Genomic DNA, 26,536 nt, shown 5'->3' on the forward strand with positions numbered 1-26,536 from the left:
AACAAACCTGTTGTACTTACCTGCTTTGTGCAATGGTATTGCCAGAGTGGCCCTGAACCTCCTCTTCTGGGGTGCTCTTTGCTCCTCCTTTGTGTGCATGCTCTGCATTAAGGTAAAAAACTTCAATGCTCCGCTCCACCCCCACAGCTCATCATGTCCGTAAAATCCAAGTGGAGGGCAAGTGGTTAATCCCGAACACACAATAATTCCGCAGGTTCTGTGGCTGATTAAGGTGGTAATTAAACTCAGCGCCTTATCTGCAATAAATTAGCTTCAGAACCTGTGGAATTCATATGTGTTCGGGTTTAAAGGGACGAGGTGGCAACCCTAACATGTCTTTTGGCACACTGACTTATGAAGGTCGGTGTTCCCTGTGACTTTGCGCTGCCGTCAGTTTCAAAACTAGCCTGCAAACTTTTTTTGTAGCTCCAAATGGGCCCTTCAAGTTGTTTTTTTTTTTTATCAGAATCTGTGGCAATATGCTGACGGACAAACTATGCAGGAAGAGGAAGTAGAGGATGTTAGGAGCATTTAGCGGATCAGCAGGATGAAGTTCTGCGCGCTTTGTAATCACAACTTCTCAGTGTGCTGTATGGGAAGTTTCATATCAGGTGGTGTCCGCTGGAGGGCGCAGTACCTCTTCGGAGATGCTGGGGGGCGGCAGCACTCCGGCAGTGAAGGGGTGTACGGACGGGCATGCTTTCACTTCCCCTCAGTCAGGCTTCTCTCCGCCTCGTTCTCGCGATAAGAGCCGGGCGGATCCATCATGGCGGAAGGTAAAGAATTGGGCCCTGCGGGGATACAGTGGGCAGGTGTAGGGGGGTCGGGCAGTAGATGTGGTCGGGATGGACTTGTTCTCATAGGAGTGTGCTGGGTGGGGAGGACATGGATGTGTCATTTACATGGGATCGGTGTACACAGCTGCATGTATGTGAGGGGGCACTCTAATCCCACCTAGTACACAACACATCTACGAACGACTGGCCTGGAGCTCTCCCCATCCATTCCACTGACATGCTGCATTCTCCTCATTCACTCACATCTCCTCCATAGGTTCAGTCTGCTGCGTTTGTTAGAACAGTCCCTGGTGAGCCTGACACAAGGAGCCCTGTCCAGGTGACAACACTTAGTACACAGCACGATCTGACGTTGTCACCCTTAGGAAACCTTCCCTGAGTCATGCCATACTTGCCAGGGATGGCTGTATACATGGAGATCAGCAGCACTGAGTATAAAAAGGTGAAATCCAGTATTTAATTAAAAACATTTCGTGTGATACCCAGCACTTTAGCAAACTGACTTATTTCAGGTACTTATATAGCGCCATCGATTTATGCAGCACTTTACATATATATTGTACATTCACATCAGTCCCTAACCCTCAAGGGGTGTACAATCTTAAGTCCCCGTCTCACATTCATACATACACATACTAGGGACAATTCACCTACCAGCATGTCTTTGGAGTGTGGGAGTACCCGAAGGAAACCCATGCAGGCACAGGGAGAACATGCAAACTCCAGGCAGGTGGTTCCATGGTTGGGATTCGAACCAACAACCCGAGTACTGCCAGGCGGAAGTTCTAACCATTTAGCCCACCAATTAAAGTGTTCATAAAAACCCTTGCGATGCTGACCCATCTAACTTCTGTGGTGTCACATGCAGGGTGACAGTGTACTGTGAGGTTGAAGTGTTACTAAACCCACAACAGTAAAATCAGTCTATATACTGTGGCCCTCCAGCTGTTGGTGAACTACAATTCCCAGCATGCCTCTGCCTTTGGGAGTCATGCTGGTAACTGTCAGTTTTGCAATGCCTCATGGGACTATTTTTTCACAACAGCTGGAGGGCTACAGTTGCCCACCCCTGCAGTAAAGCGTGCTTGTTCTACTCACTGTGGACCTAAGGGGTTAATCCTCTGCATAGGGTTTGCCACCTGATCCCTTTAAACTCAAACACACAATAATTCCACAGGTTCTGTAGCTGATTAAGGTGGTAATTAAACTCAGCCTTATCTGCAATACATTAGCCTCAGAACCTGTGGAATTCATGTGTGTTTGGGTTTAAAGTGGGCACCACAGTGGTTAGCACTTCCACCTAGCAGTACTAGGGTCGTAGGGTCAAATCCCAACCATGGCACCACCTGACTGGAGTTTGCATGTTCTCCCTGTGCCTGTGTGGGTTTCCTCCAGGTCCTCTGGTTTCCTCCCACACTGCAAAGACATGCTGGTAGGTTAATTGGATCCTGTCTAAATTGTCCCTAGTATGTATATGTATGAATGTGAGTTAGGGCCTTTAGATTGTACACCCCTTGAGGGTTAGGGACTGATGTGAATGTACAATATATATGTAAAATGTTGGCGCTATATAAGTACCTGTAATAAATAAAGGGATGAGGTGGCAACCCTACCAATGTATTGTGTAAAAAGCCTGTTTGATCCTGATCCTCCCCTTCTTCTACTGTCCCCAATTTATCTGCTGATAGCCCTAGGAGTCACTCTGCACATGCTCAGTTTGGTGTGTATTGCTAGAGAGGTTTTATTTTTCTTGGTAGAGTGAATGTGATCAGCACAGGGCCAATCAGCACTGTACAGAGAGAAGTTAGGGGTTCTGAATCCTAGAGCAAAATGAAAATTCCTCCTACAAGCTTTAACCAGTGCTCTGCTGGACACTGATAATAGCGTTGCATAGAGCAGCCCAAAACCACCTCGGGTCCCCCTGCCAGAGCTGTCCAGTCCTCGTCTGTGTCTGCTCCCATATAATCCACTTGCTATGGGGGCACCTATGCAGGCTCGATCCTGAGCTGTGCTGTGTGCATCTGTAGACGCACATACCAGGGCTTCAGCCACACCCCCCTGCTGAGAAGATGAAGGGAGGAGGATGGGGCTGCAGACTGGACAGTGTTGGATTGAGAGAAAAGATTCCTAGCTAACAGGTGGGAAGCCTCGCTTTCGTCATTCACTGCATGCGCTGCTAGTAATACGGAGTCATGTCAGAGCTTACTGAGCTTCAAAGAGGGCAAATTGTTGGTGCCGCTTAGCTGGGGCCTCAGTGACTGAAGTTGCTAATTTATTACATTTTTCCCAGGATGGATAATATGAAGGGTTGACTTTTTTTAGGGAGAGGTGTCTGGGACTTTTAAAAATGAAAAGGGCTTTATGGCACCTTAATCATTTCATGTTTTTAATTTTTTTGCTAGAAAATTACTTAGAACTCCTAAACATTTCTTTTTTTGAAGCAGATACCCTAGAAAATAAGTTGGTGGCTGTTGCAATGTTTTATATCACACGGTATTTGCACAATAGTTTTTCAAACACAATTTTTTTTTATGCAAACACAATACATAACCCAATTTTGTTAAAATATAAAAGATGATTTTACTCCCAAGTAAATAGATACTAAACATGCTTTAACCGCCTCCCGCCCGCCATATAGTCCAGTGACGGGCGCAAGGTGGTTCTCTCGTTCTGGGAGGACATCATATGACGTTCTTCCAGTCTCACCGCGCATGCGCGGCTCAGGGAGCGCGCAGCACATGACCCTGAGCCATGTCCCTCGAACACAGCAGATCACTGATCTATGGAAAGAGCCGAAGATGTCGGCTCGGTCATGTGATCAGCTGTGTCCAATCACAGCTGATCACATGTAAACAGGGAAATGTCGGTTATCGGCATTTCTCTCCTCTCGAGCTGTCACGCTGACAGCTCGAGAGGAGAGGAGAGCCGGTAATCGGCGTTCTGCGGAGGGGATATGTACACTGATGATCAGTGTGGCCCCAGAAGTGCCACCAGTCAGTGTCCATCAGTGCCAGCTGTCAGTGCTAAACAGTGCCACGTGCCAGTGCCCATTAATGCCACATATCAGTGCCTACCAATGCACATCAATGCCACATATCAGTGGCCATCTGAGCTGCCTTTCAGTGTCACCCATCAGTGCCAGTCAGTGCCACCTATCAGTGCCGCCTATCAGTGCCAGTCAGTACCGCCTATCAGTGTGCATCAGTGCCGCCTAACAGTGCCAGTGCCGCCCATCAGTGCTGCCTTTCAGTGCCATCAGTGATGCCTGTCAATGCTCATCAGTGCCACCTATCAGTGTCCATCAGTGCAGCCTCATTAGCACACATCAGTGAAGGGGAGAAATCACTTATTTACAAAATTTTATAACAAAAACTAAGAACAAACGTATTTTTTTCAATATTTTCAGCGGTTTTTGGTTTAAGAAAAAATAAAAATCCCAGAGGTGATTAAATACCACCAAAATAAAGCTCTATCTGTCACAAAAAAAATGATAAAAATTTCATATGGGTACAGTGTTGCATGACCGCACAATTGTCATTCAAAAAGCGACAGCGAAATTGGCCTGGGCAGGAAGGGGGCATAAGTGCCCTGTAGTCAAGTGGTTAAAACAAGCTAATCATTTATGAAATTATTAATTAAATGTAAACAGCCCTTGTGACAGCCATAGGTAGTGACAGGTACTTTTAGGGAGAGATCTGAGATTAGTAATGCAGGCCATAGACGGGCCGAACATCAGACGATTTTTTCGAAAGAAAAAAAAACGAAAAGTCGTACGTTCAGCTGACGTTACCACCAACGGTAAAAAAAATCGGCCGACAAAATCATAAAGTTCACCCCATAACTTCTGTCCCTTGCAGGTCACGGCTCATGCGCGAATCTTTTATCGGTAAAATGATCGGCCGATTGGCAAAATCGTCTGCAAATTTTCCAACATGACAGATAAAAGAAAACTGCAAAAAAAACCAAAAACCGGACGACAAATGAACCCAGATTTTTCGGCCGATTTCTCGACCCCTCTATGGCCGGCATAAGACCTCAGATCCCTCCTCTGTCCTTTAAAGCATTTGGTCACACCAAGATCGGTGTGCTCAGGTGTTTTACAGTTTTTAAAATGGCGCCGTTTCCATCCAGGCAAGTGATGTATGCTCATCGATTACTGTTTCCTAATATCATTAGAGGTGGACAAAGCAGTTCTGGTCTTTGTCCGCCTCTATGATAAGCTGGCAGAACCGCTAGCTGATCATCCAGGTGTCCAAGATTTGACAGGTTCTGTCTCTCCTCCCAGTGGATGGGACTTGGACGGTACAAGACTGCAGATAAGAATAACTGAGTTATAACAGCAAAAATAAATAAAAATGTAAATAAAACGAAAAATATATAATTATCTGCACATAACAATCAGTACCAACAAAAATATATATTAAAACATTTTAAATAAAAATATATATATATATCTGCAGATAACAAAAATTAGATTAGAACTGCAAATATAAAAAAAAAAATATCAAAATAAATACAAATATAAATAAAAACAAATATATTTTATAAAAATAAAAATTAAATAATAAATATAAAATGAAAATAATTAAAATAAATACATACTGCAGATAACAATGAGATAATAGACCGCATTAATGGGAAAAAATTTTTTTTTAAATATGTATAAATTTGTGTGTGTATATGTGTGGGTGTGTGTGTGTGTGTGTGTATATATATATATATATATATATATATATATATATATATATATATATATATATATATTTATGCAGATAACCGTAATCAGATAACTGCAACAATAGATATATAAATAAATAAAATTTAATATAAATACTCAACAGTCCTGCCCCACGCTGCCCATTTGTGGTGTTCGCCACCAGTCAGAGCCAGGTGTTCTCTGCATGGCTGCCCGGCTCGGATTGCACAATTTACCCTCTTTGAAGCTCAGTAATTACTAGCAGTGCACAAAGTGAATGTCGAAAGTGAACATTGGCACCTGTTAGCTAGGTGGCTCATGCAGAGGAAGGCAAAAAGAAAAAACATGGCCGCACTAGCTCCAGCAGGGAAAAAAATGTCTTCATGATCATAATCGGGTATTTCCTGGATCAACTATACCTGGTGTTGTCACCCATATATATTAACCACTTGCCCTCCTGAGGGTTTACCCCCCTTCCTGACCAGACCATTTTTGCATTACAGTGCTGCGTTACTTTAACTGACAATTGCACGGTCATGCAATGCTGCACCCAAATAAAATTTACTTCCTTTTTTTTCCCCACAAATTGAGCTTTCTTTCAGTGGTATTTGATCACCTCTGTGTTTTTTATTTTTTGCGCTATAAAAAAAACCCGACAATTTTGAGGAAAAAAAACTTTTTTTTTTTACTTTTTGCTATTTAAACATGTCCAGCAAAAAATGTAAAAATCAAATTTTGTCATAAATTTATGCTAAAAGGTATTTTGCTACGTGTCTTTGTTAAAAAAAAAATCCCAATTTGTGTAAATTAATTGGTTTATGTGAAAGTTATAGCGTTTACAAATGGTGGTATATATACTGAGATTTTTTAATTTTTTAAAATTTCTACTAGTAATGGCGGCGATCAGTGACTTATAGCAAGACACTGGGGGGAACTGACTTGGTGTCACTGACATCCCCAGTGACACCTTTACAGTGATCAGGGCTAAAAAAAAAAAAAGCAATGACACTGTACTAATGGAACCGAGCAGGAAGGGGTTAACATGAGGGGCAGTCAAAGGGTTAACTGTGTTCTGGGATTGTTTTACTAGGTTGGCGGTGTCAGTGTGCTTCACTGTAATCACACTGCTTTGGATGGCTGTGCATAGCCATCCAAAACAGTGTGCCCAAGCTGACAGGGAGGAGAACTGTTGGAAACAAAACAGTTTTCATCCCCATCGGAAATCACCGGGCGCCGGCAAGTAATCAGTGGCCGTGACCTGGTGATTGACGGCCGCGACCCCCTACCCGAAAATGCAAAATCACGTGTATATACATGATTTTTCGCACCTGTGCTGCCCTGTAGCAGTATTTATGCTATAGGGTGGTTGGGAAGCCCTTCATATCCAGTTATATTTTGCACATTTAGGAATGTCTCTTTTTTTTTTTTTTTTTTTAAAACAGTGTTTTAACAGTGTTACACTTGCGGTTTTATATATCTGTTATAAATGCAGAGGTTTTTAGATTTGCCACTAGAGTATGCAGACATTCAGTTGGCAGTCACTCTGCTCTCCATAACAGCTTTTGAGACCAGATGCATTAACCACTTCCTTGGATGGGAAGGTTATATCTCCATCTTCGCTGCGGCGATGACCAAGATATCATTCTTTGCAGCCAGCAAAGCTGAAGCCAGTAAAAGTAATCCAAGCGTCTAAAGAACCACTGGATTACTTTGACAAGAACACCTCCCCCCGCCTTTACCATCCCACTGTGCTAGTGCGCAGTGGGGAATGCATGTGTTGGTTCTGCATGCATGCATAAACGGCAATTGCACCACACGTGATGTATCACCACAAACATCACAGTGAGAGCAAAACAAATTGCGCTTCAAAAACCACTGCATAAATACTGTGTGACAAAAAAATTGCACGACCCACTATTTTATTCTCTAGGGCCTCTGCTTAAGCAAAAAAAAAAAAAATAATAATAAAAAATGTATGTGTGTGTGTGTGTATATATATATATATATATATATATATATATATATATTATTTAGAAGACTAAACTATACATTTTCTTATTATGATTAAGTTTGCAGATCTCTTCACTAGTTCTTGATGATGAATTGTTACAGACTTGTCTTTGGGAACTGTGTTTTCATCTTAGATTTTACGTGTGTACACAGTCCTGGGTGAAATAAGTAACCGCTATATATTGTTTAGAATGATTAAGTCAATAATTAACACCTCTGAGCTTTTGGGACTTTGAGATTTAGAACATTTTCTTCAGAAGAGTATCTCGAGACTCAATCCTGGCAAATGCCCAAAATCCAGAAACATTATTTCAACAAACTGCTGGAGCTTTAATGTTATTAATAAATATTCTGCATAGTGGTCTGCGTTTAATTTATTTATTTCAGGTACTTATATAGAGCCGTCAATTTACACAATGCTTTACATATATATTGTACAGTCACATCAGTCCCTAACCCTCAAGGGGTGTACAGTCTAAGGTCCCTAACTCACATTCATACATACATATACTAGGGACAATTTAGACAGGAGCCAATTAACCTACCAACATGTCTTTGGAGTGTGGGAGGAAACCGGAGAACATGCAAACTCCAGGCAGGTGGTGCCATGGTTGGGATGCAAACCAGCAACCCTTGTACTGCCAGGCGGAAGTGCTAACCATTTAGCCACTGTGCTGCCCATAATTGGTGATGTTTGCTGTTTCCTTTTTGAACAAGGTTTCCAGCAGATCCTTTGATCGAAGGGGAATATAATAATAGTATAGTAGAAAATAAAGCCTGTCTGTGCAGTTTGATACGAAGAGCAACCAGACCCGATTTGCATATAATTTGAAAATATGTAAGGTTAGTCGAAAAATTAGTCTAGGGAATTCATAAAGAGTGTTGTAGATCCTGTTCAGCTGTCACTCGCTCCTCTGCATGACAGTGTTTGTATGAGCAACCGGTTTGTATACCTGTCAGGTATGTGAACTTGTCGAATGGAGGGTGACAGCACTGAGGCCAGACTGTCCTTAGTGCATGTTTAGTCCCTTGCTAGCTAGGATGCTGTCAGCTGCAAATGACTCATTCCCGGCCCCATTCAGCTGCTGGCTGGCCAGTAGAAAGTAAACATAGGGGTGGGGATGTTGGCTGATGTCATTACCCAAATATGGGCAAATTTGAATATTCACGCCAGCTAGCATCCCCCTTTGTTTACTTTTTACTGTTGTCCAGGGAATCTCCTGAATGGGGCTGAGGATGAATCATCTGGTGCTTGGAAACTGGCAGCTGTCTTAGTAACCATGAGCCCTGTGTAGGAAGCTGTCCCCTTATAGCAGAACTACACTGCATCTGAGCACCACGAGCCAAAAACTCTTTTTAATTCACTTATTTAAAGCAAACTTCACCATCCATCCACGTCTACATGCTTTATTTGGCTGAGATTTCACATAGAAAAACACCCCTCTGGCATTTTTGGCTGTGGCCATCTTAAGTAAGGGCAGATTATTTCTGTAGCATTTACTTCCTGGAATCCATCTGCCTTTAGTTCAGGCCTGGAGGGAGGAAAGTGTGTTAAGCTGAGAAAGCCCTCCTCCCCTACCGAAGACTCCTGGGATGTATGACATAATTTGCCTAGGCCTGAAAGCCAGGAAGTGACTGAAGAAATGTAGAAAAAACCCCAAAAAACTTTTAAAACAGATAAATATGATACACTTTCCTATTTATTTAACTAATGCTAGCTGCATAGGGATTAGAAATAAACAATGATGACTGAGAGAGTGATGTTCCACAATAGGTTCCCTGCCAACATGCCCTACTCTGAATTCTAGCATCTTTTTGTGTACACCAACTCGGAGTTGGTCGTAATTACTCTCTCTGTGAACTGGTGTTAATTCCTCTTTTGAATCTGATGCAGCCATTGTGGTAGAAAGAATTACCTCAATCTGGAGCATGGGTTGGTACTGGCACTAAAACTTTAGCAAAGCTTTCGTGAATTAGGTGCAGGCCATGTTACAGGAGCCATAGTGTTATCACTTTATTGAATCCTCCCCTAGTATAGTCTGTCCCGAATCTTCCTGTGTTTATGTTCTTTGTGTGGTTATAGTTTTACGTTCTTATACAAATTCTTCTGTCTAGTGTGTTCAGTATCATCCTTTTGGTTTTTATGTTGCTGTTGCTATATACGTTTATATACAAGTACATGGTACAGCAGACACATATCAGGAATATGAAATGTTGGGTTTACATACTCTTTAACCGCTTCCCGATCACTCTATAGCAGATATACTGCTACAGGGCGGCACGGCTTCGCAAAATCATGTATATATACGTGATTTTTCATTCCCAGGTAGGGGGCGCACGCCCTACCCGCGCCACCATTCGCAGCCGTGTCTGTCAGTCACCGGGTCCCGGCTGGTGATTGCTGAACATGTCTGATGGGGAGGAGAACTGTTTGTAAACGAAAAAGTTTCCTCCCTGTCAGGTCGGGCACACTGTTTTGGATGGCTATGCAGAGCCATCCAAAGCACTGTGATTACAGTGAAGCACACTGACACTGCCCCCTAGTAAAACACTCCCAGTACACAGTTAACCCTTTGATTGCCCCTCATGTTAACCCCTACCTGGCCAGTGCCATTAGTACAGTGTCAGTGGGTTTTTTTTTTTTCCTAGCACTGATCACTGAATTGGTGTCACTGGGGAAGTCAACGACACCAAGTCAGTTCCCCCCAGTGTCAGAATGCCCGCCGCAGTCCCACTGATCTCTGCCATTACTAGTAAAAATAGCGCAAAAAATAAAAAACACACCGACGATCAAATACCACCAAAAGCTCAATTCGTGGGGAAAAAGGACATAAATTTAATTTGGTTTCGGCATGGCATGACCGCGCAATTATCAGTTAAAGTAAAGCAGCGCCGTAACGAAAAAATGGCCTGGTCAGGAAGGAGGATACATCCTCAGGAGGGCAACTGGTTAAAGTCCAACTTCAGGAATTAAAAAAATGTACCCTTGCACCACCCTTCACACCACAAGGGTTAAAGGGGTCATAAACAATACTTTTTCTTTTTTTTTTAATAACAAACCTGTTATACAGTGGGGCAAAAAAGTATTTAGTCAGCCACCAATTGTCCAAGTTCTCCCACTTAAAAAGATGAGAGAGGCCTGTAATTGGCATCATAGGTAGACCTCAACTATGAGAGACAAAATGAGAAAAAAAATCCAGACAATCACATTGGCTGATTTGGAAAGAATTTATTTGCAAATTATGGTGGAAAATAAGTATTTGCTCAATATCAAAAGTTCATCTCAATATTTTGTTACATATCCTTTGTTGGCAATGCAGAGGTCAAACGTTTCCTGTAAGTCTTCACAAGGTTGGCACACACTGTTACTGGTATGTTGGCCCATTCCTCCATGCAGATCTCCTCTAGAGCAGTGATGTTTTGGGGCTGTCGCTGGGCAACACGGACTTTCAACTCCCTCCAAAGGTTTTCTATAGGGTTGAGATCTGGAGACTGGCTAGGCCACTCCAGGACCTTGATATGCTTCTTACGAAGCCACTCCTTCGTTGCCCGGGCAGTATGTTTGGGATCATTGTCATGTTGAAAGACCCAGCCACGTTTTATCTTCAATGCCCTTGCTGATGGAAGGAGGTTTGCAATCAAAATCTCACGATACATGGCCCCATTCATTCTGTCCTGTACATGGATCAGTCGTCCTGGTCCCTTTGCGGAGAAACACCCCCAAAGCATGATGTTGCCACCCCCATGCTTCACAGTAGGTATGGTGTTCTTTGGATGCAACTCTGCATTCTCTCTTCTCCAAACACGACGAGTTGTGTTTCTACCAAACAGTTCTATTTTGGTTTCATCTGACCATATGACATTCTCCCGGTCCTCTTCTGGATCATCCAAATGCTCTCTAGCAAACTTCAGAGGGGCTCGGACATGTACTGGCTTAAGCAGGGGGACACGTCTGGCACTGCAGGATCTGAATCCCTGGCGGCGTAGTGTGTTACTGATGGTAGCCTTTGTTACGTCGGTCCCAGCTCTCTGCAGGTCATTCACTAGGTCCCCCGTGTGGTCCTGGGATTTTGCTCACCGTTCTTGTGATCATTTTGACCCCACGGGGTGAGATCTTGCGGGGAGCCCCAGATCGAGGGAGATTATCAGTGGTCTTGTATGTCTTCCATTTTCTAATTATTGCTCCCACAGTTGATTTGTTCGCACCAAGCTGCTTGCCTATTGCAGATTCAGTCTTCCCAGCCTGGTGCAGGTCTACAATTTTGTTTCTGGTGTCCTTCGACAGCTCTTTGATCTTCACCATAGTGGAGTTTGGAGTGTGACTGTTTGAGGTTGTGGACAGGTGTCTTTTATACTGATAACCAGTTCAAACAGGGGCCATTGATACAGGTAATGAGTGCAGGACAGAGGAGCCTCTTAAAGAAGAAGGTACAGGTCTGTGAGAGCCAGAAATCTTGCTTGTTTGTAGGTGACTAAATACTTATTTTCCACCATAATTTGCAAATAAATTCTTTCCAAATCAGCCAATGTGATTGTCTGGATTTTTTTTCTCATTTTGTCTCTCATAGTTGAGGTCTACCTATGATGCCAATTACAGGCCTCTCTCATCTTTTTAAGTGGGAGAACTTGCACAATTGGTGGCTGACTAAATACTTTTTTGCCCCACTGTACATACCTGCTTTGTTTGTGTACATTCTCTGCATTAAGGTAAAAAACCTTCAATGCTCAGCTCCACCACTCCACACCCCCAGCTCTTCATGTCAGTAACATCCATTGTGGAGGGCAGGGCTGAGTCGCGCTGTGTTTGCCCAGCATCCCCTCCCCACCAATACTCTTACCAGAGCCCGATCTTGATCTTGTAGTATGAACAAGAACAGCAGCTCTCTCTGCCTCTCACTGTCAGTCACAGCCAGTGAGGAGGGAGCAGAGGGGGGGTTGAGCTGCGGTCTGTGTGTCAATGGACACACAGAGCTGGCTCGGGTGCGGGCATGCACGAGTGCCCTCAGAGCAAGCAGCTTGCCATGGGGACACTCAGCGGCAGAGGTGAGTGAAAGAGAAAGGAGCACTGGTGTGTGACCCCAGAGGAGGATGAACAGGGCTGCTGTGTGCAAAACCATTACACAGTGCAGGTAAGTAATAATGTGTTTGGTATTTAAAAAAAATTCAGGCTTCCAATCACTTGAAGCTAAGATGTATGGTTCATAGCAGCTTGGCCCATCACATTGTTTCCTTTTTTTTTTTCTTCTTTTTTTATTAATATAAACCCACTTTATCAAGATGTCACAGACATCTCATAAAGTTCAGTTGCCTGCTGTATGGCCTGAGGCAGTGGATTTCCTTGCACTGCACTGATAAAAAGTACTGCTTGCAAAATAATTAGATAAGTCTCACAGCAGCGTAGATATGTATTCATAACCATGATTTGTTGCACACTGCTGCTATCCTCTCTTTCCTAGCCCTGTTGTAACAGATCTTAACAGGAAAGCCCTCGGTGTTGCATAGAAATACATTTTGGGCCATTTCACACTAAAGCTTCAGTCGCGGTAATAATGCACCCATGTAATGTGCATTATGACATGTTAACGTGTGTTTTATTAAGGCAGCCTATTCCTTATGAATAGGCTGCCAGCACATCACAAAAGATGAAAAAAACATGTATTTCGCTCTTTTAACAATGTGGCACACCACAACACATTCTATGTGTTGTAGTGCATGTAGGCTGTTGGGTTCCAGTGTACAATGTGTTGGGGTGCCATTCACATTGAATGGCACTGCAGCCCACAGTACATAGAGAACGTAGGTTGCAATGCATTGTGGCTATGTGTGTTGATGCAGCACACAAGTGTGAATAGCCCACTAAGAATTTCTTCTTCTTTTAAATGCACAGCAGTGTCCTTATCTGCATTGAGGTTCTGTTATAACCCCATCCATATGATGTTTATGTGTATTTATAATTGTGACTGCATTATATTCACAGTGCTGTGAATTTTTACTGTTTCAAATGATTTCGTATACCACAGGCTTGTGTTTACATTCCATGTAAGGGGACGTGTTGTTCACAGTTCTGTTAATAGAAAGTCATTTATATAAAGGGTTTTGTATAGGTAAATTATTCAAGTGATCTCAGGACACTGTTAACAAGTACCATTTGGGCCTATTCAGTCCTGACTGTTGTTCTGCATTTTATTAGCGCACATTTTGTCAAATATTAGTGTGCACAGCGTTAAGGCTAAAGAAATTTTCTGTTCAATTTCTGCCCAATTTCCTTTAGATTTACATTCAACTATGTAGTGCAAGGGCCTGCTTAATTGGATACACTTGAAAGTGTTGTTTAGGTTTGACCTCATTTTATATGGTTTTTGGTAAATCTGAAGCAATTTTCTAAAGAAAATTGTATAGTGTATGTCCAGCCTAAGGCAGTCCATTCAATTTGAATGGACTGCTGTTGCATAAGAACGCATCAGAAAACAGACATGCAGCATTTTTTTTGATAGGGCACAGCATTCAGTAGTGTGTTAATGTTCACTGTGGTGCTCCCTGACGCATTTGTTTTGGAGGTGCATTGCTTTCGTTCGTTGGCGTGCCATTGAAAAAGGTGTGTTTTAGACCTCATGGTTGGATGTGCTTTACTCAATTGTGCTCATTTTATTACCTGAATTCAACTGACCATTGGATTCTGGTCTTAATTCCTGCTTGCTGTACTGCAAGAGTTTGTTCACAATATATATGGTGACCTGCTTTTTTCTGCACTGGATAAATGCAGGTAACTACTAGAGTACGCAGAAAAAAACTGTTGTCTGCGTTCCCTGTTCACACGATGTGTGGTGTAGTATAGAAAGTTGCAGCATATCTGAATTTTTTGCAGTGCACTCCCTGCTGAAGTTCACATTGCAGCTGCCTGCATGGCAAAATGTATTTTACTGTGCAAGCTAGTGTGCAGCAAGGCCCTACACAGTCACCAGAGAGAGAGAAAAGGCTGGCTGCAGGAACAGTCTGCAGAGAAAGATGGCTATGCCGAATGTGTTAATGAGCCACTCAGGATTTGGATTACATGCAGCGTGTTCTATCTTAGTTTGCCCTTGCACAGAGCACTTCAGCAAAATCCAGTATAATGCTGCATTGAAAAGTAAGTGAAAAAAAAATTCTGTGCGCTGGGGCTCTTACATCCTTTTTACATATTGGATAAAGCCAAAAGTTAAAATACTATAGTTTACCTTTTTAACAACCAAGATTTATCCATTCTTTATTATTTCTCAGCACAGTATCTAATGGTTAGCACTTCTGCATAGCATCACTGAGGTCCCTGGTTCAAATCCCAGTCAGGACACTCTGCATGGAATTTATTTCACAAAATATTTTATTAGGTTTTTAGAACATTTTATACAGAAAACGTCTAAAATAAAATGACATGAAGGAGTAACAGCGGCAAAAATACATAAACAGGTTTACTAGGTACGTGAGAATGGCGCATAAAGGTGTGCTATAGGCTGTAAAGGCATACAGATAATTGCACATTTGTGTGCATGGAATTTGAATGTTCTCCCTGTGCTTGCGTAGTTTTCCTCCATGTGCACTGGTTTCCTCCCACACTCAGATATGTTGATAGGCAATTGGTTCCTGTCTAAATTAGCCCTAGTATGTTCGTACAAATTGTTAGTGCATATGTATTATCGCATTCTGTATGCCAGTCGCAAACCCATGGGGAGAGTTTAGGAATGGCTTGCAAACTACCTCATATAAAAAAAAAAAAGAAAACTTGCCAAGCAAATATGGAAAAGGGTCTTATACATATTGGACATGGTGCCCAGAGTGCTGGCCGAAAGACTACCTGGGAGTCTGATACAACTGATCAGATATCACACGCACAAATTCTCACAAATATTTACCTTTTTTGCTATATTCAGTTTAATGTAATGCAGTCCCGGTAAAAATGTTCTCAGAATGTGGAATTTATAATTCAGATTTTATCTGATCTATGCATGATCTTCTTATAGGGTCAGGTCTTTGTTTATATAGTACAAAGCCGTCCACCATACTGCCCCAAATTACATCACCGACCTAATATCCAAGTACCACCCAGCACACACACTCCGCTCCACACAAGACCTCCTTCTCTCTAGTTCCCTGGTCTCCTCCTCCCATGCCCGCCTCCAGGACTTCTCCAGGGTGTTACCCATCCTCTGGAACTCCCTGCCCCAACCCATCAGATTATCACCTACTCTCCTCTCCTTTAGGCGCATCCTGAAAACCCACCTCTTCAGGGAAGCCTACCCCACCCCCTGCTAACTTGCCAACCTCCTTTACTCTTCCTACCACCCCATCCCCCACAGCTATCTCCTCCTGTGCTACCATCCCCTCCCTCCTAGATTGTAAGCTCAAAAGAGCAGGGCCCTCGATCTTCTCATGTTTTGCATTGTATTGTATTGTTATTGTTCTGTCCCCCATTGTAATGTACAGCGCTGAGTGAACTATTGGTGCTTTATAAATACTGTATAATAATATAAACTGTGGGTATAGGATTATAACTTTTTTTTTTTTCTATGGTTGAACTGGATGGACTTTTGTCTTTTTTCAGCCAGACTATGTATGTAACTATGTAACTATATGTTCTCACATTTATTTTTCTTTTGTAGAGGAAGTGGGTAAACTGCAGAAGCATTTGACTCTTCTACGTCAGGAATATGTCAAGATGCAGCAGAAACTGGCGGAGACGGAAAAGAAATGCACCCTTCTGGCTGCCCAGGCCAACAAGGAGGCCTCCAGTGATTCATTTATCAGCCGGCTCCTGGCAATCGTTGCTCAGCTCTACCAGCAGGAACAGTACAGGTAGGATGAGGACCATTTGTCATTGAAAGCTGTTTGCTCTTCCCTTTCCATAAGCTTAATATAGCTTGTATAGTTTTGTTACTTTAATGCTTATGAATTGTAGAGCAAACATAAAACATTTAAATATTAAAAACACTATAATAATTAAATATGTGGGAGTACCTGCCAGTTACAGAATATGTTGTACTCAGGTTTTGGATTTATCTAAAGTGTGACAAAAGATTGCTACGCCATAATGCATATGAAGGGTGATAGCCCCCTTAAAACATAATTCTACTTGTATTATAATTATGGGCAGATTAATACATGTCCAGGCTGTCCTTTTCAGATGTAACTGGCATGGCTCTCCTTGGTCCTGTTTATTCCAGCACCCTGTTCCCACAATTCTACAGCTCTTTTATGGCCCCCCGTGTTATTACCTGTTCATAACATGTTGGCTTTTTTTTCTAAACTCAGACAGATTTTGTTTTGTGCTCACAGCCAATAATAAGACAACTATTATTATTATTGCCACTTTTAAAAATCGGGGAGAAACTGCAGGTATAAAGTTGCAACAGGTAGAGGTGTCTGCTCATACCTGAAGCAGCATCCTACATTTGGAAAGCCCCAGGACTTGATTGAACTGATTGTACCTAATCCTGCCCGCTCTTCCCCAGAGATTTCTGTTGGTCAGTGAGGTATCCCAGCATAGTGATGGTCCAGCAGAAATGTGGAGAGCTTTGACACTCCTCGGAAAAGTCTGAGCATTGCCCATTACAACATCTGGATATTTGTCCAAAACTTCAGGCTTTTGGAAGCTACTGCAGATATGTGAAGGCACCTCTAGGTGTTTAAATATCATACCTGTGGCATTGCAGTCTGCTGACTCTTTTTAATACCTGGGCTTTACAAAAACTCAGTATTTTCACACCAACCAGGCTGTTAGGCAGCTTCTGTAAAGCCCCTTTCACGCATGCGTTCTGTATGTCCTTTTTTCATCTGTCCGTTTACGGATAAAAAACGGACACCCATGTATTTCTATGGACTTGCGGATGTAAACTGGTGATCATCTGTTTACATCCGTTAATGTCCGCATCTGTTAACATCCTTTTTTTGAAGGGAAGAAAACCCTATTTTTTTCCGTTTAAAAAAAAAAAAAAAAATAATAAAATAAAATGGAGTGGAAGAAAAACTGATGTAAACGGACATACAGTTTGTTTTTGCATTGGTAAAGGATGTAAAAAACAGGTGTAAACTGTTGTAAACTGAAGTGAACTGATACGTTTTTTTTTCTTTGAAAAAAACATGACTGAACTGATGAAAAAAAACAGAACGACCGTGTGAAAAGACCCTAACAAATCGAGAGATTAGAGTCCCTGATTAAGAGCTGATTCACACATGTTCGGTGCGGATTGAAGCTCAGGTTTCACAGCTAATTGATACAGTAGTTCAGCGGTTCATGTCAGGCTTACATCAAATTCAAGACAGGATTAGCTCTCAGGATTATCCTGTTCACACATATGTGGTTTAGAAATGGTTCCCATAGAAGTCAATAGCCTGTAATCCGAACCTGAACTGGACCGCACTGCTCAGAAATTGGACATGACTCTTTTTCAAACGGCACTGAATCTGCACTGGCCATGTGTGAACAGGCACCTCAGGAAGCAATGTTAATTCACATGTCATGCGGATTGGATGCAATTCAGACCACATCCAATTTGCATATATGCGCACCAGCACTGAAGGAGTAGAGTTCAGCCTCTCAGGGAGGCACTGAGAGCCTGAGCCAGCCGCTTCCGCCCCCTCACAGCCCAGTATTTCAGTGAGCATTGGAGGGGCAGAACACAGAGCTGGCAACTGACAGTCACCGTATCTCTGCTCAGTAGACTGAGAACTGAGAGATCAGTGGTGTTTGACTGCTCAGTTCTCAGTCTTAGAATGGCGGGGGACATATGCAGCATCAGACCGATACTGCATCCACCTAGGTGAGTGTTTTTTTTTGTTTTGTTTTTTCCCCCTCCACATTTCTCTATTAAAGCTGACCAATATGAGTATACATATTTCATACCTGTGGGACAGCTGTGAAAGTAGGAAATTACTGTAGTAGTTGGTGCTACTACTGTGATTGCTGCAGTCTTCCACATTCTGTGCCATTCACATTTTTTTCAAAGGAAATACAAGGCATTTTCTGCCTTAGCAGCTACTACAGTGATTTCCAGTTTCCACAGCGATCCCACTGGTATAGAATATGTAGCACACAAAGAAGGCAAGGGGTCACTGAGTAAGAGGGCTGAGTTGTAGTATCCTAGAGGGAACCTAGGTCTACACACACTAAGAGAAGAACAAGAATGGGGTAGAGCAGGGCTTGAAAAAGCCACTCGCCCAATGCGAGGAGAAATTCTTTAGCGGCGAGCACAAATGATGGTGCGGCTGCGCTCCAAGCCTCAATGTGAAGCCGAGTTCCGGTTTCTTTGGCACCGCCGCTGAGGGGACAGGTGCAGGAGAGGTCCGCTCTCCTCCGCTGAGCGGAGACACCCTCTCCACCGCCACAAGGGACTCTAGGAATCAGTAATGTATGCATGTCATATCACTATAATGGAGTACAGGGGAGCTGGGATATACATTACTGTATACATGTCATATCACTATAATGGAGTACAGGGGAGCTGGGATATAAATTACTGTATACATGTCATATCACTATAATGGAGTACAGGGGAGCTGGGATATACATTACTGTATACATGTCATATCACTATAATGGAGTACAGGGGAGCTGGGATATACATACTGTATACATGTCATATCACTATAATGGAGTACAGGGGAGCTGGGATATACATTACTGTATACATGTCATATCACTATAATGGAGTACAGTGGAGCTGGGATATAAATTACTGTATACATGTCATATCACTATAATGGAGTACAGGGGAGCTGGGATATACATTACTGTATACATGTCATATCACTATAATGGAGTACAGGGGAGCTGGGATATACATTACTGTATACATGTCATATCACTATAATGGAGTACAGGGGAGCTGGGATATACATTACTGTATACATGTCATCACTATAATGGAGTACAGGGGAGCTGGGATATACATTACTGTATACATGTCATATCACTATAATGGAGTACAGGGGAGCTGGGATATACATTACTGTATACATGTCATATCACTATAATGGAGTACAGGGGAGCTGGGATATACATTACTGTATACATGTCATATCACTATAATGGAGTACAGGGGAGCTGGGATATACATTACTGTATACATGTCATATCACTATAATGGAGTACAAGGGAGCTGGGATATACATTACTGTGTACATGTCATATCACTATAATGGAGTACAAGGGAGCTGGGATATACATTACTGTGTACATGTCATATCACTATAATGGAGTACAGGGGAGCTGGGATATACATTACTGTATACATGTCATATCACTATAATGGAGTACAAGGGAGCTGGGATATACATTACTATGTACATGTCATATCACTATAATGGAGTACAGGGGAGCTGGGATATACATTACTGTATACATGTCATATCACTATAATGGAGTACAGGGGAGCTGGGATATACATTACTGTATACATGTCATATCACTATAATGGAGTACAGGGGAGCTGGGATATACATTACTGTATACATGTCATATCACTATAATGGAGTACAGGGGAGGGGGGATATACATTACTGTATACATGTCATATCACTATAATGGAGTACAGGGGAGCTGGGATATACATTACTGTATACATGTCATATCACTATAATGGAGTACAAGGGAGCTGGGATATACATTACTGTATACATGTCATCACTATAATGGAGTACAGGGGAGCTGGGATATACATTACTGTATACATGTCATATCACTATAATGGAGTACAGGGGAGCTGGGATATACATTACTGTATACATGTCATATCACTATAATGGAGTACAGGGGAGGGGGGATATACATTACTGTATACATGTCATATCACTATAATGGAGTACAGGGGAGCTGGGATATACATTACTGTATACATGTCATATCACTATAATGGAGTACAGGGGAGCTGGGATATACATTACTGTATACATGTCATCACTATAATGGAGTACAGGGGAGCTGGGATATACATTACTGTATACATGTCATCACTATAATGGAGTACAGGGGAGCTGGGATATACATTACTGTATACATGTCATATCACTATAATGGAGTACAGGGGAGGGGGGATATACATTACTGTATACATGTCATATCACTATAATGGAGTACAGGGGAGCTGGGATATACATTACTGTATACATGTCATATCACTATAATGGAGTACAAGGGAGCTGGGATATACATTACTGTATACATGTCATCACTATAATGGAGTACAGGGGAGCTGGGATATACATTACTGTATACATGTCATATCACTATAATGGAGTACAGGGGAGCTGGGATATACATTACTGTATACATGTCATATCACTATAATGGAGTACAGGGGAGGGGGGATATACATTACTGTATACATGTCATATCACTATAATGGAGTACAGGGGAGCTGGGATATACATTACTGTATACATGTCATATCACTATAATGGAGTACAAGGGAGCTGGGATATACATTACTGTATACATGTCATCACTATAATGGAGTACAGGGGAGCTGGGATATACATTACTGTATACATGTCATCACTATAATGGAGTACAAGGGAGCTGGGATATACATTACTGTATACATGTCATCACTATAATGGAGTACAGGGGAGCTGGGATATACATTACTGTATACATGTCATATCACTATAATGGAGTACAGGGGAGCTGGGATATACATACTGTATACATGTCATATCACTATAATGGAGTACAGGGGAGCTGGGATATACATTACTGTGTACAGTTTTATATTTTGAACTCTTTATTCTAAAGAAACATGTAATTTCATAAGCTTTAAGGGGGCGGGGATGGGCCGGGGGGGTTGGAGGCGGACCTGGGCAAGGTTGGGTGGGGCAGCTGTTGGAGAGTAAGGTTTGTGCCTGGCTAGTAGGTCTAGACTCGAAATTTTAAGCCCTGGGGTAGAGGGAAGGAGACCACTATGCCTGGATATAGTTTTGGCATGTGCTTAGGGGTCTAAATTGGGCTTTGTCTGAAAACATCCAACAAGTCTTTTAAGATTTCATCCAATGCCAGTCTAAGTTTCCAGATGGCTTTATGTATCTGCGGCGTAATAAAATATTTGTAATTGCATGGTTTACTTTCTTGGTGATGTATTGCACTATCCTTATCCCCGGACAATGTAGGATGCTCCCCCTTCCCTTGAATTCAGCTGTTCTCACCTGATTGACTACTTCTGTGACTCACATGATCTAAAAATGCCCTGGAAAATAACTGAGCGGTACCAGGAAAAAGCTGACTTAGTTAAAAACAACACTGGCATAGATCTGAGGCGCAGAATTTTTTGTTATGATCTTGTGTCATATTTTCAGATCCCAAAACTAGTGCTAAGAATTCTAAGAATGTGTTTATGCAGTATACAGTCGTGTGAAATAAGTACAACCCACAGAAACTGTCGACAGGGATCCTTCAGGTCAAGGTGATATACTAAAGGAAATATATTCGTTATCATAAAATATCAAAAAAATAAGATTTGGTGTGTGATGAAAGCCTTGACATTTACATTAGTGTTGTTATCTGAAGATCGATCTGTGGTGGATTTCTCTTTAGAGAGCATTTGAAAAGTGTCTGGGAGGTGTTATGTTGCCTCTTCATCACCTCTTTTAACCCCTAAAGGCTTGCACCACTGCGTGCTTTGCACATGGTTTCACCACAGCCCCATTCCCTTGAAATGGTCTGATTCAGCACAAGGTTCTGCCCGCAGAACGGGACAAGGAGTGTAATTCTTGCCACGGTAAGTATATAGTCCAGTCTGGCTGCCTTTGCGGGTTAAAGTGATTGTAAACCTTCTTTTTTTAATTTTTTTTTTTCTAAAATAACAAACAGGGTTATACTTACCTGCTCTATGCAATGGAATTGCACAGAGCGGCCCTGAACCTCCTCTTCTCAGGTCCTCAGCCAGTGCTCTTTCCTCCTCCCTTTCTCAGTGTGCCACCATAGGTATCTACTTCCTATCGTGACATACCTGCGAACTTTATCCCAAGCTGCGCTGCCTGTATTTATAGACACAGACAGTAGAGCTCGGCGCCATCCCTGCTCCCTCATCACAGGATTTGACTGACAGCAGTGGGAGCTAGTGGCTCTGCTGCTTTCAGCCAAGTCTGCGAGATCAGGGTAAGCTCCCGGTCACATCAAAGCCGATTTTGAAATTGTGCGACTTAGTGAAGTCGCACAATTTCAAATCGGGTGACCTGCCAATCTCAGTTGCGATTTGCAAGACGTCTGACACAGATGTCTATGCAAATCGCACCAGAAAGTAGTGCATGCACTAATTTGGAAATCGATGTGGCTCCGACCAAGACGCAACCGCACCGATATGACCGCTCTAATAGCAGACAATAGGGTGCGACTTGGCATACGATTTGCAAGTCGCTTGGCATGCAAATTGCACCCGATGTTACCGGTGTGTAAAGAGAGAGAGCCACTACAGATGGGCACCGCGCTGGATCGGATAAGCTCTCAGGTAAGTTAAAGAAAGGGTGAGGGATATACTACTAACTAAACATTTTTTACTTTAATACAAGGAATGCATTGAGGTACAAAATATCTAGGCTTTAGAACCACTTTACTGTGAGCAGTTGGAGGGCAATAAAAATGTGGTTCAACTGCAAGTGTAAACTTGCACCCCTCCTTTTACCACCACTTTAAATCCTTGAAATCACAGTCCGTTGTTCCAGATTAGGTGTCTGTGATTGCAACCACTTCAGGAAATGTGCAGGTGGAACTTGTCTTATTGAAATCTGAAGTATAACCAAAAGTTTAAATCTGAAATACAGTCAAAAACAACTTTTGAACATTTGCATGGTACAAAGTAAGTTACCTATTATGAAGTGGATGTCACCTCTGGCTGCTACAGCATTTGTTAAATCTTTTTCTTTAATTTAGCTCTCTGCCTCCTGTCAGTGTCAAACGTTTCACAACTAAGATTTGTAGTTGCAGCTGCAGTACAGATATCACAGGAGTCCGCTTTGCTTGGCCCCTTCTTCAGTTAGAAAAAGCCATGTATTCTTTTCACTGATTGCAAGGTGTTCTGTGAATGGAGGAGGTGCTGCTGAGCGTCACAAAAGATTTAACAAACGCGTTATCCAGAGATCAGGCATATTTCCTTACAGGTAACTCATTGTTACTGTGCAACATGGCAAAAATTGTATTTTTACCTGAACTTCAGCTTTAATCCTTAAAACCCTAAACCTTATCTAGGGTCTGGTATTCTCTTTGCTATTTATATTGGTGGTATTGTCATGCAAGATAAAAACTGTGCTTTTTGTCCCCAAAAGAAAAGTTATGGAAGCCTATAGGGTTTATTTCCTAAGGCTGGAGAGAGCAAAATCGGGCTCTTTTCAGCATAAAAGCCAGTCAGCTTCCAGGTTTTATTTCCAAAGTTTTATTGAACAAGCTGAGGTTAGAAACTGATTGGTTTCTATACAGAAGTGAGCCTGATTTTGCACACTCCAGCTTTAGTAAATAAACCCGTATGGGTCTAGCAAGGGATTTAAAATGATCATCAAATTATCTGAAATCAGTCATTTCACTTTAGGAATTTAAAATGGTTGCTAATTTGTCCAGTACTGGCCAATCTAGCAAACTCAGCCCTTGTGTTTATATTCATGATCATCACATTCATCTGTAGAAACTGTTAGAATGAAGATGAAATGTTTGTCTGCCCAAATATGTGGAAATATTCCACAATTTACATGGGTGTACTTACTTTTTCACTAGGCTGTAATTTGATGAGTAAACATTTCTGTGTAAGCTGCAATGTCACAACAAATATGAAATTCCTCATAGCTGCACCCACATCTGCTCTCATTTGCCTTTATCACCTTATACTTCATGTGAATGCTACTAATGGCTATTTAATTGGACAGGCAAATAGCTATAAATATGTAGATAAAATAGCTAAAGAGTTTCTGCTTTGCCTGCCAAAAGTTTTGTAATTTTTTCAGCTAGTCCTGAGATTTACACAGCTTTGCAAGACAGCATAGCCATTTTGGTGCCCTCGCTTTTCTCTAATGCAGAACCACACTGCATCTGAGCAGCACAAGCCAAAAACACTATTTAATTCATTTTTAATATTCAGAGGAAACTCACCCATATCTCCATGCATTATTTTGAAGAGAAATCACTTTGAGAAACAACCCCCTAGCATTTCTGGATATGGCCATTTTGAGTAAAGGCAGATTCATGTAGCATTTACTTCCTGGAATCCATCTGCCCTTAGCTCAGGTATGCAAGCAGGAGGGTGTGCTTAGAAAACCCCTCCTGAAGACTTCTGGAATGTATGACATCATTTGCCTAGGCATGGAAACTGGGAAGTATCTGAAGAAATGTTAAAAAAGTTTAAAATAAGTAAATATGATACACTTTCCTATCTATTTACTATTGTTAGCAGCATAAGGATTAGAAGTAAACATTGATGACTGAGAAAGTGAAGTTCCACGACAGCTTCCCAGCACATATGCCCAACTCTAAACTCTATTATCTTTGTGTACAGCAAATTGGTCTTAAATACTGTATCTGTAACTGTTTACTATAAGTAAATACCTTTCTATCTTTTGTACTAATGCTAGCAGCAAAAGTAGGGATGCATTGAAATTCCGCTGGCCGAAACGTTTCGGCCGAAAACACAGCTTACGGCTGAAATGAAAAAAAAATCCCGCGCGTCCGCAGTCGTGAAACCATCGATCTCGCTGCTGGGCATAGAGATAGGTGAAGGTAAGTACTAGATCAATGCTTTTTTTGATCTAACACTTTACATTGTAGAGGAGAGATGTGCGGTCTTATTGACCCCATCTCTCCATAAAGAGGACTTGTCACTAATTATTTCTATCGCAGGGGATGCTTGCATTTCTTGTGATAAGAATAAAAGTGATTACTTTTTTTTAAAAGGGACAGTGCAAAAAACAAAACAAAAAAAAACATTCACATTTTTTTTTAAAAAGTTTAATGTGTCCCCATCCCCCCGTAGTGGTGCACGTAGTGGTGAATGCATATGTAGGCAATGCCCACAAATGTAAATAGTGTTCAAACCACACACGTGAAGTATCGCCACGAACGTCAGAGCAAGAGCAATAATTCTCGCACTAGACTTCCTCTATAACGTTACACTGCTTACCTGTAGAAATTTTTAAAGCATCACCCATGGAGATTTTTAAATACCGTAGTTTCACGCCATTTCATGAGTGTGCGCAATTTTAAAGCGTGCCATGTTGGGTATCTATTTACTCGCCGTAACATCCTCTTACATATTTTACAAAACAATTGGGGTATATATTGTTTTTTTTAATAAAAGTGTATTTTTTTTTTCCAAAAAATATATATTCATATTTAAAAACTGCTCATTTTGGTTTTCGGTCAAATGCATTTTGAGTTTTCGGTTACGGCACCATCATTTTCATTTCGGTGCACCATTAAGCAAAAGGATTTAAAATAGTAAATTTTAATTAAGAGAGTGAAGTTCCACTTTACATTTCAGCCTGGTCATCTCCTGGACTCCAGGCTGCAGTACATGAAAATACAAAAGACTAATACAAAATCACATTCAGGTACATATATTATACTAGTTGCATTAAAAATTCAAATCACAATGTTTTATTGAATACATACTTGCATGAATTGGATATAGTTTTTCAAACACGGCTGACTTTCTGTAAATCATTGATAATTAACAGACCTGGCCTACTACAGCCTGCATTGGCTGATAACAGTATGCAACATTCAGTTACTCATAAAATGCATTAACAGATGTATATCAAGTTCTTTCAAGGTACAGGAGCTTTAATGTATGTTTATCAGTGTTCTTAGCAGTTCTTTCTTGTAATTCTGGACATTTGAATTACTTTACTGCAACAATAGAAACATCATACTTGATGTAAGTATGGAAGAACATATTACCTGTATAGGGTATTTGTTTTTTGGTGCAACTGAAGTAAAATTGTACACAAAAACAAACTGCAAAAGATACAGATGGTAAAATTAACACTTGGACCCAGTTTACACTTGTGGCAAGGGAACAGCAAAAACAGC

General features: G+C 41.6%; 1 protein-coding gene across 1 annotated transcript in view; it reads left to right on the forward strand.

Moving 5' to 3' along the window:
* The first annotated feature begins 678 nt into the window (after positions 1-678).
* The window catches only part of ANKFY1 (ankyrin repeat and FYVE domain containing 1), an 85,478-nt gene continuing 59,620 nt past the window's right edge, over positions 679-26,536 (forward strand). The window contains exons 1-2 of the mRNA XM_089655406.1: positions 679-776; positions 16,137-16,329. Of these exons, the coding sequence (XP_089511532.1) occupies positions 767-776; positions 16,137-16,329 (203 nt within the window). The 5' untranslated portion in view covers positions 679-766. The remainder of the gene's footprint in view (positions 777-16,136; positions 16,330-26,536) is intronic.

The sequence above is a fragment of the Staurois parvus genome, unplaced genomic scaffold (genome assembly GCF_062004578.1).
Source record: "Staurois parvus isolate SC_StPar_1 unplaced genomic scaffold, SC_StPar_1.0 ptg000839l, whole genome shotgun sequence".
In the NCBI taxonomy this organism is placed as follows: Eukaryota; Metazoa; Chordata; class Amphibia; order Anura; family Ranidae; genus Staurois; species Staurois parvus.